General features: G+C 43.2%; 2 protein-coding genes across 8 annotated transcripts in view; one reads left to right on the forward strand and one right to left on the reverse strand.

The window, feature by feature from the left end:
* Positions 1–17,070, reverse strand: part of UBXN2A (UBX domain protein 2A) — a 43,855-nt gene extending 26,785 nt beyond the window's left edge. Inside the window, exons 1-2 of one of the 6 annotated variants that reach the window (XM_089922479.1) lie at positions 17,052–17,070; positions 16,604–16,690 (exon numbers count right to left, since the gene is read on the reverse strand). Coding sequence is in view for 1 of the 6 variants with exons in the window: in XM_089922475.1 (XP_089778601.1) it covers positions 16,604–16,690; positions 16,816–16,834 (106 nt within the window). In the remaining 5 variants the exon portion in view is untranslated. Of the gene's footprint in view, positions 1–15,609; positions 16,033–16,179; positions 16,424–16,603; positions 16,707–16,815; positions 17,019–17,051 lie in introns of those variants that run through there. The other 5 variants (XM_089922475.1, XM_089922476.1, XM_089922478.1 and 2 more) reach the window with 5 other exon arrangements.
* Positions 16,619–19,580, forward strand: part of ATAD2B (ATPase family AAA domain containing 2B) — a 187,883-nt gene continuing 184,921 nt past the window's right edge. For both annotated transcript variants that reach the window (XM_089922466.1, XM_089922468.1), the window contains exon 1: positions 16,619–16,703. The gene's annotated coding sequence lies outside the window, so the exon portion shown is untranslated. The remainder of the gene's footprint in view (positions 16,704–19,580) is intronic.

Below are 19,580 nucleotides of genomic sequence, written 5' to 3' on the forward strand. Positions count from 1 at the left end.
AAAACGGTACAGCTGCTGTAGAAAAGGATTTGGTGGTTGAGGCATTATTCACAATAGCCAAGAAGTGGAAATAATCCAGATGTCCATCAACAGATGAATGTCTGAACAAAATGTGGTATATACATATAATGGAATATTAATTAGCCGTAAAAAGGAATGAAGTTTTGATACATGCTACAACATGAATAAACCTTGAAAATATTAAGTGAATTAAGTCAAACACAAAAGGACAAATATTGCATGATTCTAGTTACATTGATATTTCATACAAAGCAAATTCATAGAGATAGAGAAGTAAAATAGAGGTTTTTAGGAACTGGGAGAAGAGAGGAATGTGGAATTACTGCATAACGGGCACAGAGTTTCTGTTTGGGACCATGAAGAAGACTTGGAAATGGACAGTGGTAATGGTTACACACCATTGTGAATATTATTAATGCTGCTGAATTGTACACTTAAAATTGGTTAAGATGGCAAATTTTATGTTTTATATGTATGTATTTTACCACAATAAAAAAAACTTTAAAAAAGGCAAACTTTTTTTTTTTTTTTTTGTGGTAGGCGGGTCTCTCACTGTTGTGGCCTCTCCCGTTGCGGAGCACAGGCTCCGGACGTGCAGGCTCAGCGGCCATGGCTCACGGGCCCAGCCGCTCCGCGGCATGTGGGATATTCCCGGACCGGGGCACGAACCCGTGTCCCCTGCATCGGCAGGCGGACTCTCAACCACTGCGCCACCAGGGAAGCCCAAGGCAAACTTTTTAATTATTAAAGAAAACATGGTAAACTTCCCTATAACCCTGGAAGAGAAGACAACTTTCCTATAACTCAAATCCACAAGCAATAAGGGAAAAGACTGATACATTTAACTATGTAAGAATAAAAAATTAAAAAAAAATTCCTACAAAGTGAAAACACAGATGACAAACAAAAACAAACAAATAAACAAAGGGAACTGGCATTACAACTAAAAGGTTAATATATAAAGAACTGATACAGAGAAGAAAAAGGCCAACAATCAAAAGGCAACAAATATGAACAGAGACGTCTCAGAAAGAGAGAAGCAAATGGCCCTAAAATATGTGAAAAGATGTCAGTCTCACTTATAATGAAATAAATGCAATTGAAACTATATTATGATACCATTTCTCACCGATCAGACTGGCAAAAACTTACAAGTCTTGCAACACATTTTGTTGCTGAGAGTGTGGGGAAACAGCCTCAAACATTTTCAGTGGGAATGCAAAATGGCACATATCCGGGTAAGGGAAATGTGGCATTACCTAGTCACCTATGCATATGACAAAGAATCTCTCCTTGACCAAACTGTAGTTAGGCTCCTCTGAGGCATCTTCTCAAGGAGGCATGACCTTGGGCTTCCATTTCTGTTCCTGTAGAGCCCAATTTTAGCAAGAATCCTGGTAAGCAGCTTTACCCAGAATCCCTCCACCCTTGATACCTGATCAAATTCCTCACTCCGCACTCCCCCCCGCAACCCGCCATGATACTGATCACCCTGGTCTGCCTTCAGCAAGAATCTTGTAGTTCAGTTTAGCAAGAATCCCCCCTTACCTTTGAGGTTTCTCTTAGTAATTTTCCATCCACTGACCTCTACCTTGCTCTTTGACTATAAATCCCCACTTGTCCATCTTGTTTTAAAATTATTTTATTTATTTTTTGGCTGCGTTGGGTCTTCATTGCTGTGCGTGTTGGGTCTTCATTGCTGTGCGTGGGATTTCTCTAGTTGTGGCGAGCGGGGGCCACTCTTCGTTGCGGTGTGTGGGCTTCTCATTGTGGTGGCTTCTCTTGTTGCAGAGCACAGGCTCTAGGCGCACAGGCTTCAGTAGTTGTGGCACGTGGGCTTCAGTAGTTGTGGATTGCGGGCTCTAGAACACAGGCTCAGTAGTTGTGGCGCACAGGCTTAGCTGCTCCGTGGCATGTGGGATCTTCCTGGACCCGGGCTCAAACCCGTGTCCCCTGCATTGGCAGGCAGATTCTTTTTTTGTGTGTGTGTGGTACGCGGGCCTCTCACTGCTGTGGCCTCTCCCGTTGCGGAGCACAGGCTCCGGACGCGCAGGCTCAGTGGCCGTGGCTCACGGGCCTAGCTGTTCTGCAGCATGTGGGATCCTCCCAGACCGGGGCACGAACCCATGTCCCCTGCATCAGCAGGCGGACTCTCAACCACTGCGCCACTAGGGAAGCCCGGCAGGCGGATTCTTAACCACTGCACCACCAGGGAAGCCCCTGTCCATGTTATATTCATAATCGAGTCCAGTTCCACACTGAGGTCTCTTTTCCCCTATCACAATAGTTCCTGAACATAATCTGGTTTTACTGATTTAACTGCTGTCCAGCTCTGTTTCTTCTTTGACATGTATATCTAGAAATCCCATTATCTAAAAATCCATCCCAATGATACTTTAGCAAAAATATAAAAAGGTGAATACACTACACTATTCACTGTAGTATTATTTACAGCATTGATTGTAACAGCAAAGCCTATAAAAAGCCTCAACTTGTCCATTAATAGGACTTCTTTTTTTTTTTGCGGTACGCAGGCCTCTCACTGCCGCGGCCTCCCCCGCCGTGGAGCACAGGCTCTGGACGCGCAGGCCCAGCGGCCACGGCCAACGGGCCCAGCCGCTCCGCGGCATGCGGGATCCTCCCGGACCGGGGCACGAACCCGCGTCCCCTTCATCGGCAGGCGGACTCCCAACCACTGCGCCACCAGGGAAGCCCCTAATAGGGACTTCTTGAATAAACTATGGTAAATCCACACAGTGGGATGTGCTGTTAAGTGAAAAAAGCAAAATGGAGAAAAATATGTATGATATGGTACTGTTTATCTAAGAAAGAGGTGAACATGAATATATGTATATTTGTTTACATTAGGAAAAAATGAAAAAGTAAACCAAAAAATAAATAATAAGGTTACTTATAAAGTGGGAGAGAGTGCACTGGGTGAAGGGAGTAAGGGCAGAAGCTGGATTTCTCTGAATGTATCTTGTTTTTTAGATCAACTTTGGACCCATGTAAATATTTTATGTACTTATAAAACAAAGTTAAACTTTAAAAAAGCAATCCCTAAAAACAAAGTAAAAATGAAACGAATCAACTGAACTGACAGAGAGGAATTATTTCATGTAAATTTAAAACATGGTAATTTTACCATATATCCTAGTGGGATGAACCCAAAGAGGAAAAATGAAGTTTCTAGTAGTCATATTATTAGCAATAATATATTAGTATTGTTCATATGAAAAGTATGGTATAAAGATAAAGCAGTGGGTCTCAACCAGGAGGCAATAGTGCCCCTAAGAAGATATCTGGCAATGGCTGGAGGCATTTTTGGGCTGTCACAACAACTGAGGTGGAGGGTGCTACTGGTATCTAGTAGATGAGGTTAGGGATGCTGCTGAAAATCCTACAATGCACAAGACAGCCCCCACAAGAAAGTATTGCCCAAAATGTTAATAGTGTTGAAGTTGAGAGACGCTGAGATAAAGCAAAGAAGTAATTATGATCTGTCCCTAAAAACCAAGATTTTTTTTTCAGAGTAAGAGTAAAGAGATAGAAATATAAAAATCAAAGAAGCCAAGCAAAAATCCTGTAATCCTATATTTTAAATCAGAAACATCATTATGAACATCATCATTTCTCTTAAGAAAATACATAGTAGCTCTGTCCACTGAAAAGGCCAAAAAGCAATAAGCAATCAGACAACAATGAGCACAGCACACCTACCGCCCAGATTTGTGGTCTCCAAATACTATTTCCCACCAAAAGGAATCAGTTTCTTAGAGAAATGGCTGTCTCCAGGTCTGGGGCAAGAAATATGCACTTTATGCCTTGTATTGACATCTTGGATTAATGTCAAAAGGAATCAGAAGTTGGGAATTCCCTGGCAGTCCAGAGGTTAGGACTCGATACTTTCACTGCGGGGGGTCTGGGTTCGATCCCTGGTCAGGGAACTAGGATCTCCCAGGCCGCGAGGCACAGCCAGAAAAAAACAAAACAAAATGAAAAAAAGGATTCAGAAGTCAGTTTGAAAAGGCTACCATTGTGAAAGATGGGACTGAAAAACAGCTACATGAATTGAAACACATCAAGTACAAGTTCATATTGATACTCATTAAAACACAGAAACTCATTCACTGGTCATCTTTCCAGAACAGTAGGGTACCAACTTATTTTGAAAACTGGCAAATAAGGGAAAGTATCAAGTATTCATCCTGCCTTTCCTGTATGAACTAACTCAGAGTAATCAAAGAGTTAATAAAAGAAGTTTCCTTTATAAATGAATTCAGCTAAATGAAGGTTTATAGAATTAGAGTATCTCCAATTTGCAACCCCTAATGCAAACAGACCTAGGCAATGATATCAATGGCTGCTAACATCACACAAAGAAAACAGACATAAATATATGCCTCAGTGTGAAAGCTCCAGTCACCACGTGTGAAGCCCTCTTTCTAAAAATGAAACTGAATCCATTCAAGCCTCTAGGTCTAAACATCAGATTACAGGAAATATAGGGCACAGAGGAACATGATCAGATGACATCACAGGGACACAATCAACAAAATCCAGAACTCGGGAAATTCTTCAGGAGAAATGATCCATTTTCAATATATATATTACCAGGGAGAAAAAAGAAGTAATCTTTTTAAATATTTAAGAGATATATCAATTAATTACAACATATGGACCATATTTATGTTATTATTTAAAGAAACTAAATGGAAAAAAGCTATGAATCAGGAACATTTGAACACTAGATGGATATTTGATGATATGTGGAGTAACTGTTAATTTTAAAGGTGTGACAATGGGATTGTAGCTTTTTAATAAATTTAGTTTTTTGTATATATTTTTATTTTTGCCTGCGTTGGGTCTTTGCTGCGCACGAGCTTTCTCTAGTTGCAGTGAGCAGGGGCTCCTCTTCGTTGCGGTGTGTGGGCTTCTCATTGCGGTAGCTTCTCTTGTTGCGGAGCACGAGCTCTAGGCACGCGCGGGCTTCAGTAGTTGTGGCATGTGGGCTCAGTAGTTGTGGCTCGCAGGCTCTAGAGTGCAGGCTCAACAGTTGTGGCACACGGGTTTAGCTGCTCCGCGGCATGTGGGTTCTTCCCGGACCAGGGCTCGAACCCATGTCCCCTGCATTAGTAGGTGAATTCTTAACCACTGACCCACCAGGCAAGTCCCCTGTAGCTTTTTAAAGTACTTGTTTTAGGGACTTCCCTGGCAGTCAAGTGGTTAAGACTCCGTGCTTCCACTGCAGGAAGCACGGGTTCGATCCCTGGTCAGGGAACTAAGATCCTGAATGCTGTGTGGTGAGGTCAAAAATAAATAAATAAAGTATTTGTTTTAGCTACATACTGAAATATCTAGATGAAATCCAATAACTAGAATTTGCTGCAAAATAATCAAGTGGAGTGAGAAGTGGAGGGAGTATAATTGAAACCAAAATGGCTATGACTTGATAATTAGTGAAGCTGGGTAATGAGTATACATGGGAGTTTACTATTCTCCACATTTTTATATATGTTTGAAATTTTCATAATAAAAATTGGGATAAAAGAACTATCTTAAAAATATATACATGTAGAGTTGTACAATGTCATTTCATTAGCTTCTTAAAAGACAGTACTTTTGCTCTATCAGTAATGTGAAGTGGGGAAAAGTACTATGAACTCATATTTAAAGTGATGAACATGAGAAATAGATTGATCATGCTTAGGATAAAGATGCATCTGTTTTAAGACAACCAAAGAGCTCATAAGACATCTGGTTGACTCACAGCTTGAAGGCAATGTGGGCACAGAGAGAAATTTTAGCAGCACACGGATGTGCAATGTGAAGTCAAACACAGACAATAGTTATAAACTGCCTATTGCACAATTAAAGTTATCACTTGTCAACATTCAAGGTAGGAAAAATCAGATCTGTTCTATGTAACCTGGAATGTCTGGTTATTAAAGGAAAACACAACCAAACTGATTATAGAGAGAAAAGTACAATGCTTTAGTAAACCTATATAGTTATAATTTGTAACTAGACTTTTAAGTCACCCAAACAAGATTACAATTACTTTTTATATGTGCTTAAAACAAACAGTTAAGAGAATGTTACTATTAGGTCACGATAGACTGTTTATGATAATCAAGGTCCCAGAGTCTACTCTACAGATTTAAAACTAAAGAAAAACACTTTTGGACTTCCCTGGCAGTCCAGTGGTTATGACTCCACACTTCCAATGCAGGGGGAGCAGGTTCGATCCCTGATCAGGGAACTAAAATCCCATATGCCGTGCGGTGCGGCCAAAATAAAAGAAAAATAAAGAAAAACACTTTACCAAAAAGAAGATATAATCAAGCTAGACATCTCCAGAAAGCATTAAAAATATTTCAACTCTCAAACAGACTATATCAAATATGTTTCTTAAATTCTCTCTGGAGAATATGTATATAAAAAAGCAAATACCTCTATTTAAAAATATAAGTATTAAAAAATGTAAGTATTAAGCATATTTAAAGAGGGCAGACCTGCTCAGTAATAGCCACTGAAGATCCACCAGATCCATTTCAAAGCAATGAGAAACAGAAAATGGGCACTAGAAGTAGTAGCATACTGCTCCCACTTAAAAGTCTCCGAAGTATCTGGAGGTAGATTTAATCTGGGTAACTGAGGATCCAGCAGCAGCCTTTCACCAGATAACATCAGTCTGAATGATCTTAGGTCCTGACTTCCATTCCAGTTTCCTGCTGTTAATGGAACTGGGCTCATAACCACAGCCAATTTGGCTGGAGCACTAATTCCCACTTAGCATCTGTTTTGCTAGGAATGAAAGTAGGATAGTAGAGTCTGCTCTGGAAAATATCATTGAAAACTGTTTTAAATGCTTCTATTGTCTTCATTACGAATTGAACATAAACTGTTAGTGAATTTATTTCTTAGCCTTTTTGTAACAAAATTGTGAGCAATTCTCAAAGACAAGGAGAAACTGAAAGGAAGGAAAAATGAGGAAATGCAATGAGGCAGAGGAGTCAGTACCCAACATAAGGTGGGGGAGGGCACCTTCAGCAGCACCCCCAACAAGAACTTCACAGGCTGCCTTTTAGCCTTTCAGCTAGCTTTTGGGTAGGAGTTACTAGAACCATATCCGAGAAGATGGCATCCAACAATCAAGGCAAATTGGATGTCTTTATTGTCTCAAGTGGGTATTTTGTATTTCTAAAGACTTCTTAATCCCTCCTGTACTGCTCTTCAAAATTATTCCCTAGACTTAAAAAATGAAAACAGGGCTTCCCTGGTGGCGCAGTGGTTGAGAGTCCGCCTGCCGATGCAGGGGACACGGGTTCGTGCCCCAGTCCGGGAATATCCCACATGCCGCGGAGCGGCTGGGCCCGTGAGCCATGGCCGCTGAGCCTGCCCGTCCGGAGCCTGTGCTCCGCAACGGGATAAAGAAAACAGACTATTATTTCATCCAAAGAATTTTACTCAATATTTATTAAATGTAAGGCACTGGATTAAGCTTTAGATTTACAAAGTATCAATAATAAATCAGAGAAGGGGGGAGATATTTTTTTAAATATCAAAAATGTATAACATCTTAAATGGGTTACACAATTAGATAAACTGTATGCTTTAAAAATGCAACCATTAAAGCTGATTGTTAAATATAAGATACAGCACTGTCAATGTCCTTTTGAGTTTGCAAGTGCTTATTACATTTATTAGATAAATATAATTATGTCATCTTTGGGCCAAGGATAAATCTGAGGTCCAAAGGGAAAAAAAATAGTGTATATATTTGTTTCTGGTATGGAAAAAACTTAGCTAAAGCCATTAAAAGAATGTGAAAAGGAAAAGGGGATAAGCATTGTCGACTTAAAAAAACGCACAATGTTAGAGTTTGTCTTTTTTTTTTTTTTTTTGCGGTACACGGGCCTCTCACTGCTGTGGCCTCTCCCGTTGCAGAGCACAGGTTCCGGACGCGCAGGCTCAGCGGCCATGGCTCACGGGCCCAGCCGCTCCACGGCATGTGGGATCTTCCCAGACCGGGGCAGGAACCCGCCTCCCCTGCATCGGCAGGCGGACTCACAACCACTGCGCCACCAGAGAAGCCCGAGAGCTTTGAGTTAAGTTTTATTTGGGGCAATATAAGGACTGCAGCCCAGGAGACAGCATCCCAGGTAGCTCTGAGAAACTGCTCCAAAGAGATAGGGGGGGAATGTCAGTATATATGTGATTTTGGTGAAGGGGGAGTATATGCAATCCAGCACAGACTTTTTTGCGGAAGGTTTCTGCTAGTCACGAAGATTAGATGTCACCATGAAGGATTTTAGTGTTTTTCTAGATATTAGGAGATAACAAGAATTGGGCTCATAAAATCAGCTCCTGAAAATACCTAACTATCTGAAGACCTGTTCTGCCAGTTTTTCCTGGAGCACAGAGTGCCTCATTTCTGGTCTCTACCCTGAACTCCTTTCAGGGGGCGTTGAAAATCTGCAGCTGCAGTGGCCATGATTTAATCCTTGTAGAGGTAGATGGCAAGTGCCGATGGAAAATGCCAATTTGTAGCTGACAGCATAATCGAGCTAAAACAGTTATCTATCCTAACAGCAATACAAAACGCAATGTTCAAAATTAATAACTCAAAACACATACTGTTCAGAAATACGGCTGTAAATTACATAAGAAACAGCTATGAGTTCAAAGCAGTTGTCTTTAGGGAAACGGACTGGGAGCACTTTTAGTTTTAAGTCTTCTGACACTACATATTTGCCTTTTAAACTATATATTGTTTTGATTTTTAAAAAATTTAAAAACCAGAAAACCAACTGAAAGTATATTCAGAAAGCCAGAATTTCATGGTTTTCTCCTAAGACCTTGTCCTTCAAATCTCATATTTCTAAAACTATTTAATTGCTTCACTTTAAGAATTACTTCCTTTTTGGGAATTCCCTGGCAGTCCAGTGGTTAGGACTCGGCACTTTCACTGATGTGGGCCCAGGTTCAATCCCTGGTCAGGGAACTAAGATCCCACAAGCTGCACGGTGCGGCCAAAAAAATAAAAATAAAAAATAGGGGCTTCCCTGGTGGCGCAGTGGTTGGGAGTCCATCTGCCGATGCAGGGGACGTGGGTTCGTGCCCCGGTCCGGGAGGATCCTGCATGCCGCGGAGCGGCTGGGCCCGTTGGCCATGGCCGCTGGGCCTGCGCGTCCGGAGCCTGTGCTCCATGATGGGAGAGGCCACGGCAGTGTGAGGCCCGCGTACCGCAAAAAAAAAAAAAAAAAAAAAAAAAAACACTTCCCTTTCAAACACACACAGAAGAATAGAAAAATATAAACACCCATCCCAACTATTCAGATTTCAAAAGCTTTTTTTTTGTTTTTTAAGGTTGCACCTCGATGCATGTGGGATCTTATTTCCCAGACCAGGGATGGAGCCTGTGCTCCCTGCATTGGGAACTCAGAGTCTTAACCACTGATCTCCAGGGAAGTCCCAGATTTCAGAAAAGTTTATCTTTTGACTTATTTGCTTCTTTTTTATTTAAGAACCAGTAATAGATAGTGAAATACTACTTCATTTTAAAATATTACATGGTATGTCAAATATATGTATCTTACTGCGAATTAATTATACCTAAATAAAGTTGTTTAAAATATTAAAAATGGGGCTTCCCTGGTGGCGTAGTGGTTGAGAGTCCGCCTGCCGACGCAGGGGACACGGGTTCGTGCCCCAGTCTGTGGGAGGATCCCACATGCCGCGGAGCAGCTAGGCCCGTGAGCCATGGCTGCTGAGCCTGCGTGTCTGGAGCCTGTGCCCCGCAACGGGAGAGGCCACAACAGTGAGAGGCCCGCGTACCGAAAAAAAAAAAAATATATATATATATATATATATATATATAAAATGTATATTTATTCAGCTCCTACTATATACCAGGCATGATTCTAGGTGGTGCTTGGGATACATACTGAATAAAATAGATCCCAGCCCCTGTGGACATTACATTCTGGTGGTGCTGTTTGCTTTTCAGTTGACAGTTTTCCAACATTATTTTCAACTACTCTAAAATAATCCTTTAGTTTAGATATGATCCTGACTGTCTCATAAACATAACATGTTCATTCCACTTCTTTGTTCACACTGTAACCACCCTTCTGATTTTGGACACAGGCAGCAGTAAGCGGCAGCTTGCAGCAAGCAGTAGCAGGAAGCAAGATCTTAGTTCTGGGACAGGGAGTCCTAACCACTGGACCACAAGGGCCAGCAGCTAGGGCCTGGGTCCCTGTTTCTTACCTGTCTTGTCAGGAAAGAATTCAGGCAAGGAAGCAAAAGGTAAAGAGAAAAGCAAAAAGTTTATTGGAAAAACAAAGTACATGCGGAAAGACGCATGGGCAAACTCAGAGAAGAGTCGCGCCCTCGGGAAGTTTAAATCCTTTATAAGGGGGCAGTCTTCCAGGTCTTTGTCTTCTTTTGACCAATAGGAGTGTTTTGACCCCATGCCTAATTTGCTTCTGGACCCTTCCCTGGGTGCGCACGCACCCCTAAGTTAAGGTGGAGCCCACCGAGAAGGCCTCTGGGAGGAGACAGCAGGACTTACTATGGTCTGGCATCCCCTGCCTTTTTGACCCCATGAAGGCTTTTGCACATGCGTAATGTCTCCCTTGTCCCAAGGATGGGAAATGTATGACCTCTTGATCCTTTAATAGGGTTTAGTCCCACTCTGTCCCTGCCATAAAAATGCCGAATGTCTGGTTATTTACCCTATTCCTGTTGCTGATTTTTATAACGAGGTGCAGATCTTGAAATATAGACAGGAGTTCGGTCATAAATATGTAGTCCTGGAGCCCGTTTGTCTCTTGCTTCAGGAAGTGTAAACATGGGGCTGGTAATGAATATCCAGCTTGGAGCCCATCTTCTTCTCACCCCAGGAGGTGTGAACAGGAGGCCAGTTGTAAATGCCTAGCCTGGAGCCCATCTATCTCCAGCCTCACTTCTAGGCATTCAAATCTAAATTATCCTTCAAGTCCCAGCTCAAGATCTACTTCTACTGTAAAGGTGAAATAGTAAACCCTTATTTGTAATCCTCTCCTAAAGCATTTAGATTTCTGGCATTTAAATCATATTGTCTGATATTATTTACTATTGTTTCTTTTAGCTCTACTAGATCCAAGATCCTTGAAGACAGGTATCACAACTTACACATTTCCTGTTTCTTCCGTAGTGCTTAGCAAGTGCAAAACAAGGACTAGCCACCCTTAGAGTATCTCACTATGTTTCCTGTTAATAGGTTATTGTTCTCTAGCAAATTACTAATGTTTTTCATCATTTCGTAGTTATAAGCTACTGATAATTGTTTTTACTTGTTTCATGACAGCAAAAGAGAATGAAGAACAGACCCTGGATCCAAAGTATCCTGTACTGGAATACTGGCTACATCATTTTTTTTGTTTGTTTGGTTTTTTTTGTGGCTACATCATTTTTGAGCTTAAGTGTTGTTATTTAACTTCTCTAAGTCCTAGTTGCCTAACTTGTAACTTGGAAATAATTATCCTCCTAAGAAGGTTGTTTTGAGAACAAAAGAAATACAATAATGAAAATACAATAATGTTATGCTCCCTTCTCTTTTCCCAGACCACAATCATAACCTCTGTTACAAGGACTTATGGTAAGAAAACACCTTCAGACTTAAGTCTCAAAAGTTTTAACTTGGGGACTTCCCTGGTGGTCCAGTGGTAGAGAATCTGCCTTCCAATGCAGGGGACGTGGGTTCAATCCCTTGTCAGGAAACTAAGATCCCACATGCCGTGAGGCAACTAAGCCCACGTGCCACTACTGTGCTCGTGCATCTCAATGAGAGAGCCCACATGCCCTGCAGCCTGTGCGCCACAACCAGAGAGAGAAAACCTGCATGCCATAACCGGAGAGAAGCCCGTGTGCTGCAACTAGAGAGAAACCTGAGCAGACCTGCGCTGTATCGAAAAGGATCCCGCATGCCTCAACAAAGATCCCGTGTGCCACAACTAAGACCTGACGCAGCCAGAAAAAATTTAAGGAAAATAAATAAAAACTCAAAAAAAGAACTAAAAAAAATTTTTTAATAGTAATTTTTAAAAAGTTTTAATTTTGACATGGCTATGAAATTTTACTTTTGATTTCACTAATTAAACAACATTTGTATATTTACTGAACCTCCCACCACTGTGTATAAAGCACTGGTTTAGAACTAATGATAGAAGAGTCAATAGGACAGACACAGTATCTATCACCAGGGAGTTTACAGACTAACAAGGAAAAACATACTGAATGTTTATCCTTGGCATAGAATTATGAAGTAAAAACTCATTCTATAATGGACATAAAGTCACCATTATTTTAGGTATTTCCTACCATAAGTCAGTAATATGGAAATGGACCATGTAAAATTTATATCTATTGAGTGTCTACAATCATCAGTCATGTGACACGAACGAACCTAAGTCGTCGTGTACTGTATGTAGAGAATAAAGAAGCCATCTGACAAATATCTTAGTTACCAGTATGAGGCTGGGCATCAGAACGGACTGATGAACAGAATTTCCTTCAGTTTACTTCTAATCAGTACCACTACCATCTTACATTTGTACTGTACATCAGTTTACTCAACATCTTCTCCAATATTATCTCACTTACTCCCAACAACTGCAGTAATAAAATCAGTCAGGAACCAGAGTAGACTGAGCTTTTTGGAACATATCGATTGGCTGAAAGGAAAATTCAGTCAAAACAGATTTAGACTACTAAGAAATGTAGTCTTTTAAATGTATACATTAGAATTTGAAAGAAAAACTTGCATATTACAAATTTTACTTATTTTTATAAACATACACTATGGGCTATTTTCTTTAAGATTATGGATTTACATCAAGATACTATGCCACTAGGCCTGCTATGTAGAAGCTGAAGTTTCTCTTTAAAGAAACCATTGGATCACCTTTCAGTTACATCTTCTATGGAATAGGATTAGGCTTCCAAGAGCAAACTATGGGAGCATCAGATCAAACACTTTAAAAGACAGCTTATTTGTATATTTTGTGAATTCTAGTTTATTAACTATTATGTATACAACAAAAAAATGAAATCTTTTGGGAAGTTTCAGCTTATCTTAGCTGTAATTGCAGTAATGAAGAAAATACATTTTTGTTGTCTTCTAGAAAAAATTGTTAATAAGGGAGTTATATGCTCCCAAAGACCAAAGTGATAGTGACAAAAGTAATTTAAGTGAGAAAATCCTAGAAGGTGAAACTTCTGCAGAAACTGTTAAGGTTGCTGAGTCAGCCATCCTCTTGACACCAAGATGTTCGCATTTCAGAATGGGCTCCATACTGAAATGTTATTTACCTTGCAAAACCCATCTCAAATACAATCTCAAGAAAACCTTCCATAATTCCTCCAAAAGGCATGAATATATAATTGCTAACACAGCAAGGAGAGATCAGTTATGTACTCTTGGTGTTACTGAGTCCAAGCTCGCTCTGCTTGCCACACAACTGGCCAAAATCGGAGACGAGGTGCTGAGGCAAGGAACACGACTTTATTCGGAAAGCCGGAAGACCAAGAAGGTGGCAGATAAGTGTCTCTGAAAAACCATCTTCCAGGGGTGTGGATGCCAGTTTCTTTTATAGCACAGAGAGGGGGAAGAGATGAGGAAGTAAAGTAAAAAAGCCATAAGTTTTGCAAATATCCCCTGGAATGGCCAGCCTGGAGGAGAGGATGTGTTAATTTCTTCTTTCTTGTGGCCATCCACAGGTGGAACAGGGTCCAGATGTTTCCCTGAACAAAGTCACTTTGGTTTAACCTTCAGGCAGAGGGGCAGGGTTCCCCCAGGCAGGGCGTTATGTATACACACTATCCTTTTAGTGAACAAAAGCAGCAGAAAGCAAAGGTTACAGAAACGGATCCAACATGGAGTCCAATTTGGCTCTTCCCTGTTACATTAGAATTTCCCCCACCATCACAGCCACAAACCTAGTCCCAGCGACCATCTCTGGGTGGTTTCCCCACATCCATTCTTGTCCCCATTCAATTCAGTGTCTACACAGGAGTCAGGGTGACCTTTTTGATTAAGATACAAATTTGACTGTGTGACTTCCTTGCTTAAAATCTTTCAGGGACCTTCCACTACTCTTCAAATAAGGTCTAAATCCTTTGGATAACATGACAGGGGAGTTCACTGCAATGTCCTCTCACTACATTTGAGTGGTTTGAAAACTTCCCTATAAAAGTTTAAAGAAAGAAAAGAAAAAGCTGGTCCTAAATCCTTAACATTGTTTAAAAGGCCCCACATCATCTCTGGGGCCCTAACCACAGCCCCCTTTCGCTTTCCACACTCTTTCCACACTCTTTCCAACTGCTCTGACCTTCAGTTCCCAAAACCTTCCCAAGCCTCTGTGGAACGGATTTCCTTTACCTGGACCTTTCTTCCCTCACTTGGGAGTCACCTTCACCTAATTCCTACTTACCCGTAATAACTTGAGTGCAAAGATTACTTTCCTAGGGAAACTTTAACTGATTTCTTCAGCTGGGATATGTACCCCAATTATACGCTCTCACAACACCCTACATTCTTCCTTTTTAGCTTCTCTCTAAGTAGACTGGCATTCACTTGTGTGGTTACTTGTGTCCTCCAATGACAATGTAAAGTCTTTAAAGGCAAAAACCTATAATGGTCACCATCATATCGTTGGTACTCAGCACACAACAGGTACTAGAAACACTCAGATGATAAACTAGATAATTAACATTAAATATTAAGTAATTAAAGTATGCATGTAAAGTATTTTCCACACGCAGGGCTAAGAGTCAGTGCTCAACGCGTTGTAGCTTTTGCCTTGCATCACTGTTTGTGTGCTTAATCACTCCCGCCATCCTGCACACAATTCTTATTCATTTTTGGATTCCATCAGTGCCTCGCTCTAACTTCAGTGTTACACGTACGTGCTCAACATTCACTGGATTTAACTGCTTTTTAAATCAATATGACTTTCAGCATATTTACATAGAAGACACAACATCAACTTTTAAAGAGTTTCCCATTAAAACTAAAGTATCAATATAATTAAAAACCTTATCAACAGTCCAAAAACACACTTGAGCTATGACTATGAAGTGAAGAAGCTGTTTTTCACGTCGCTTATACAATCTGTCACACTTTACAATTCCACATTGACATAAACACAGACTGTCAATTTCCTATCTTTATTATTTTCTTTCTTTTTTTTTTTTTTTTTTTTTTTTTTGCGGTACGCGGGCCTCCCCCTGTTGTGGCCTCTCCCGTTGCGGAGCACAGGCTCCGGACGCGCAGGCTCAGCGGCCCTGGCTCACGGGCCCAGCCGCTCCGCGGCACGTGGGATCTTCCCGGACCGGGGCACGAACCCGTGTCCCCTGCATTGGCAGGCGGACTCTCAACCACTGCGCCACCAGGGAAGCCCTATTATTACTTCTTTTAAATTTATTTTTTTGGTCGCCTTTCGGCATGCGGGATGTTAGTTCCCCCGACTAGGGGAGGAACCCGCGCCCCTGAAAGGGAAGCGCGGAATCTTAACCACTGGACCTCCAGGGAAGTCCCACCTGTCTTTATTTTCTGTGATCTCGAATAAGTACGAAGGAAGCAACGCTGGATGCCACACTAACGTTCGTCATTGCTAACAAGTAACAAACTGCAAATAAAAATCGGACACAGAAAAAAAGAAATTAAATATGAAAACAGAGACCATCTAGCCTACAAAAGTGAGTTGCGGGAGGCAGCTAATAAAGTTACCGAAGAAATGTCCACCCCAAACAGACATGCTCTGGATTTCTGTACTGCACTTCTGCATTTTGAGAATAGAGAACTCGAAGTTTCCGAGCGCTCGCAGAGAGAGAAAACCACCGTGGCGCTTCCCCGGAGTCCGCCGCTCGGGAAAGCAGCGCAGTCAGCGGGCCCAAAGCCGCGCCTCACCTGCGCTGACCAGGAGTCCCGCCCCGGCCGTCGCGCGACTGTGCCCTTTCGGGGTCACAGACGCGAGCACCAAAACCGAGACAAAGACCGGGTGCGGCGACTCGGCCCGACCCAACGACCGCCACCGCCCCGCCCGGGAAACGCCCGCCCACCCCCGGCGGCCGGCCCAGCGGAGCGCGGCGCGGCCCCAGGAAACTCACCTCCGGGCGCGGCCGCTGGAGGGGGCCCCGCCGCGCCGTCGCCTCGCGGCCTCGTCCTCAATTTGCTCAGGGACCGCGGGCGCCGCCGCCGCCCCTCACACTGGGAGCACTACTGTCCCCAGACCCCCTCAAGCTCGGCTGCCGCGCCGCTGCGACTCTGTGCGCCTCCCTCGGTCACTGCCGCCCGGCGCCGAGGACGCGCCGAGGCCGGCTCTGCGCAGACCCGAGAGCGCGCGCGGGGCCGCGGGGGGCGCGCGGGGGCGCGCGGGGGCGGGGCTGGCGGCGCCGGCCGCTTCGGGCCGCAGCGTTACCCGCGCGAATGGCGGCCGCCTCTTTCTTCCCGTGGGCGCTGCTGCTCCTTGCCTCTTCACCCGACGCGGAAAATGCAGAGAGCTACCCACCTGAGAACCCAGCATCAACTTACCTCCGTACGTCGTCAGCCGCTGATTGAATCCGTGGAGAGATTTACCTGCATTCTGACCATGTTGAACTTCACCTGAGACCTGTGATTCTGGAAAGCGAAGGTTAAAAAAAAATTCTCCCATCATTTCATGCCCCTGAAAGGGCTGACAGCAAGGAAGAAACCACCCTTCCCCACGTGGTTTAGATAAGACTCAGGGATGCCCCCTTGCTTACCTATGACAAGGTCAGACATAGACCCTCCAAATGCCCCTTTTTTTTTTTTTTTTGCCTCATAAATGATTAGCTTTACTTATTGTTCTCACTGACCAATCTGGACAAAATACCAGCTACCTTGTTTTGACCAAACTTAAGCTTCTCTCCTTCCTCCAGGCTCCTAAGCTTTGACCCACCCTTATCCTGATCCAGCGTACAAGCCCTCCTTCACCATCACTCTTGAAAAATAGGCTGACCTCCATGTAAACCACTCTGATCTGCCACGCGATCACTGCCACCTCCACCCACCCATTCCACTGTGCCCCACACCCAGTTCTTTGTAGCCTTTGTTCGCTCCTCCCTATACAAGAAGGGCCATTTTCTGTCTGACCTTGGAGACAGTTGCAGACTTCACGGTCATAGCCTTGCCCTGTAGCGATGGTTGTTGCCTCATCCCCCAAACCCCATTGCAGTAGTTCCTTTTCCTCTTCTTGGAATAAACCTTTCCAATAAAGTCTCTCTTTATCCAAATCCAGGATTTTTTTTTTGACAATTGAACATTCTCCCCATTGCAATTGTCCTCCAGCCTTATTTCAGTAGTCTTCCCCCTCCCCCCAATAATCCTTTCAAATATAATCTCTATTTCATATTTGTTTTTACGTGACAGTTTTTTTTTTTTTACATAAATACTTGGGCAAAACATTTATTATTTTAAACTAAGGGACATTTGTTACAGCAGGAATATTCTACTGGGTTAGGCAGTTCAGTGAAAGGTACATCCTTTGTTCCTCCCTCCCTCCCTTCCTTCCTATTTCTTTCTGTCTCTATCTCTCTCTCTGCCTTTCTATCTCTCTCCCTCTCTATCTTTTTCTTCCTTTTTTCCTTTTTTTTAAAAAATAAATCTTGGAGTATAATTGCTTCACAATACTGTGTTAGTTTCTGTTGCACAACAAAGGAAATCAGCCATATGCATACACATGTCCCCATATCGCCTCCTTTCCAGCCTCCCTATCCTACCCCTCTAGGTCATCGCACAGAGCCCATCTCCCTTTTACTTGATAGTTTTTAGTGCTGGAATTCAGATTGATACTGGGCCTCACCTACAGGCCCCTGCCATCCCCACACAGGTAAAGGCACCCTCTGAGTCTTTTGAACTCTTCTTTACGAGAGCAATTCTGGGATCCCGTGGTGAGTTCAGCTTCAAACCAGTTCTCCAGAAATCTTGTCTGTTGAAGCCACTGGTAAGGAGTTACTTTGATTCCTTAGGGCAAAGAGACTTTTCTATGAATGGCCTTGATGTGAGGCCTCTTCTTTTTCCTGTTCTTTTTTGTCCCAGGACCATTTGATAAAGAGAGGACTCTTCCCTGGTCAAAAATCAACTGACCCTAGATATGTTGGTTTATTTCTGGACTCAAAATTCTGTTCCATTTATCTATATATCTGTCCTTACACCAGTGCTGTTATCCAATGGGGGTTCTGCTGCTTGCCGCTTACAAAGTCAGTTACATACTCACAAATGTTGGTAGTGTAAGGAACGGCACCAAGAAACGGAGGAGAGCTTAAACAAGCTTTATTTGGGCTCGCTCCCGGGCGAGGTTCACTGGTCCGAGAGAGAGGGGCCAGAGAAGTCGCGCCCGGGCAAGGGTTTGGGCAGAATTTATAGGGGAAGAAGGGAAAGGGGTGTGGTGAATCCGGGAGGGCGCAGGTTATTCCTTATTTGGTGGTCTCTTCGGGTATCGTGGCAATATCCAGTGCCGGTTGCATCCGTCTTGGGATCGTTAGTCTCGCCCCTCGAAAGGCGGGAAGGCTGCTCCGGGTGGAAAGTCCCCAGGTCAGTTCCTAGAACTGGGTGGTCCGGAAAGTCTCCAGGTCAGTTTCTGGAAGTGGGTGGTCCGGAAAGTTTCGGTCTGATGCAACCTGTGAGTCTGATTGCGTTCCCCTGCCTCGGGCCAGTTGGCCTTACAGGTAGCAAAGGAAAGGTGCCTCTAATCAGAATGCTGGGCACTTCCCTGGTGGCACAGTGGTTAGGAATCCGCCTGCCAATTCAGGGGACACGGGTTTGAGCCCTGGTCCGCGAAAATTCCACATGCCATGGAGCAACTAAGCCCGAGAGCCACAACTACTGATCCTGCGCTCTAGAGCCCGTGAGCCACAACTACTGAGCACACGTGCCACAACTACTGAAGCCTGCATGCCTAGAGCCTGTGCTCCTCAACAAGAGAAGCCACTGCAATGAGAAGCCCACGCACCACAACAAAGAGTAGCCCCACTCACCGCAACTAGAAAGCCTGCGTGCAATAATGAAGACCCAATGCAACCAACAATAAAATAAATAAATAATAAATGAATTTATTAAAACAAAAATCAGAATGCTGGCAATCTGGGGTGATGGTGGACTCAAGGTCCCCCAAAAACCACCTCCGAAAATTCTGCTCAGCCATGAAAGTTTTAAAGGGAAGGAGGGAAGTAATCTCAGTTAATCATTGCGATATGGGGTCAGAGTCGTTGCCATCCCCCACCTGCCTGCAGGCTCCTTGACTTCTTGTGATCTTCCTCTAGATGTTATACAGTTTGGTTCACACAGTTTGGTCACACAGTTTGTGCGGGAGATTACTGAAGGGGAAGCTGGGGGAGAGATTTGGTCATCTGTTAATTACTTATTCTTCATTTCGACTTCTTTGATCTATGGAAAGAACTGACAAGTTAGGCAAAGTATTGTGTGATTAAAAGATTTGAAAGGTGTGTGTGGGCCAGAGATGAGTAGAGCATGGGGGTTAAAAATTAGT

Source organism: Delphinapterus leucas, chromosome 13 (assembly GCF_059928025.1).
Source record: "Delphinapterus leucas isolate spDelLeu-1000000601 "Yukka" chromosome 13, BTC_Dleu_Yukka2, whole genome shotgun sequence".
Lineage (NCBI taxonomy): Eukaryota > Metazoa > Chordata > Mammalia > Artiodactyla > Monodontidae > Delphinapterus > Delphinapterus leucas.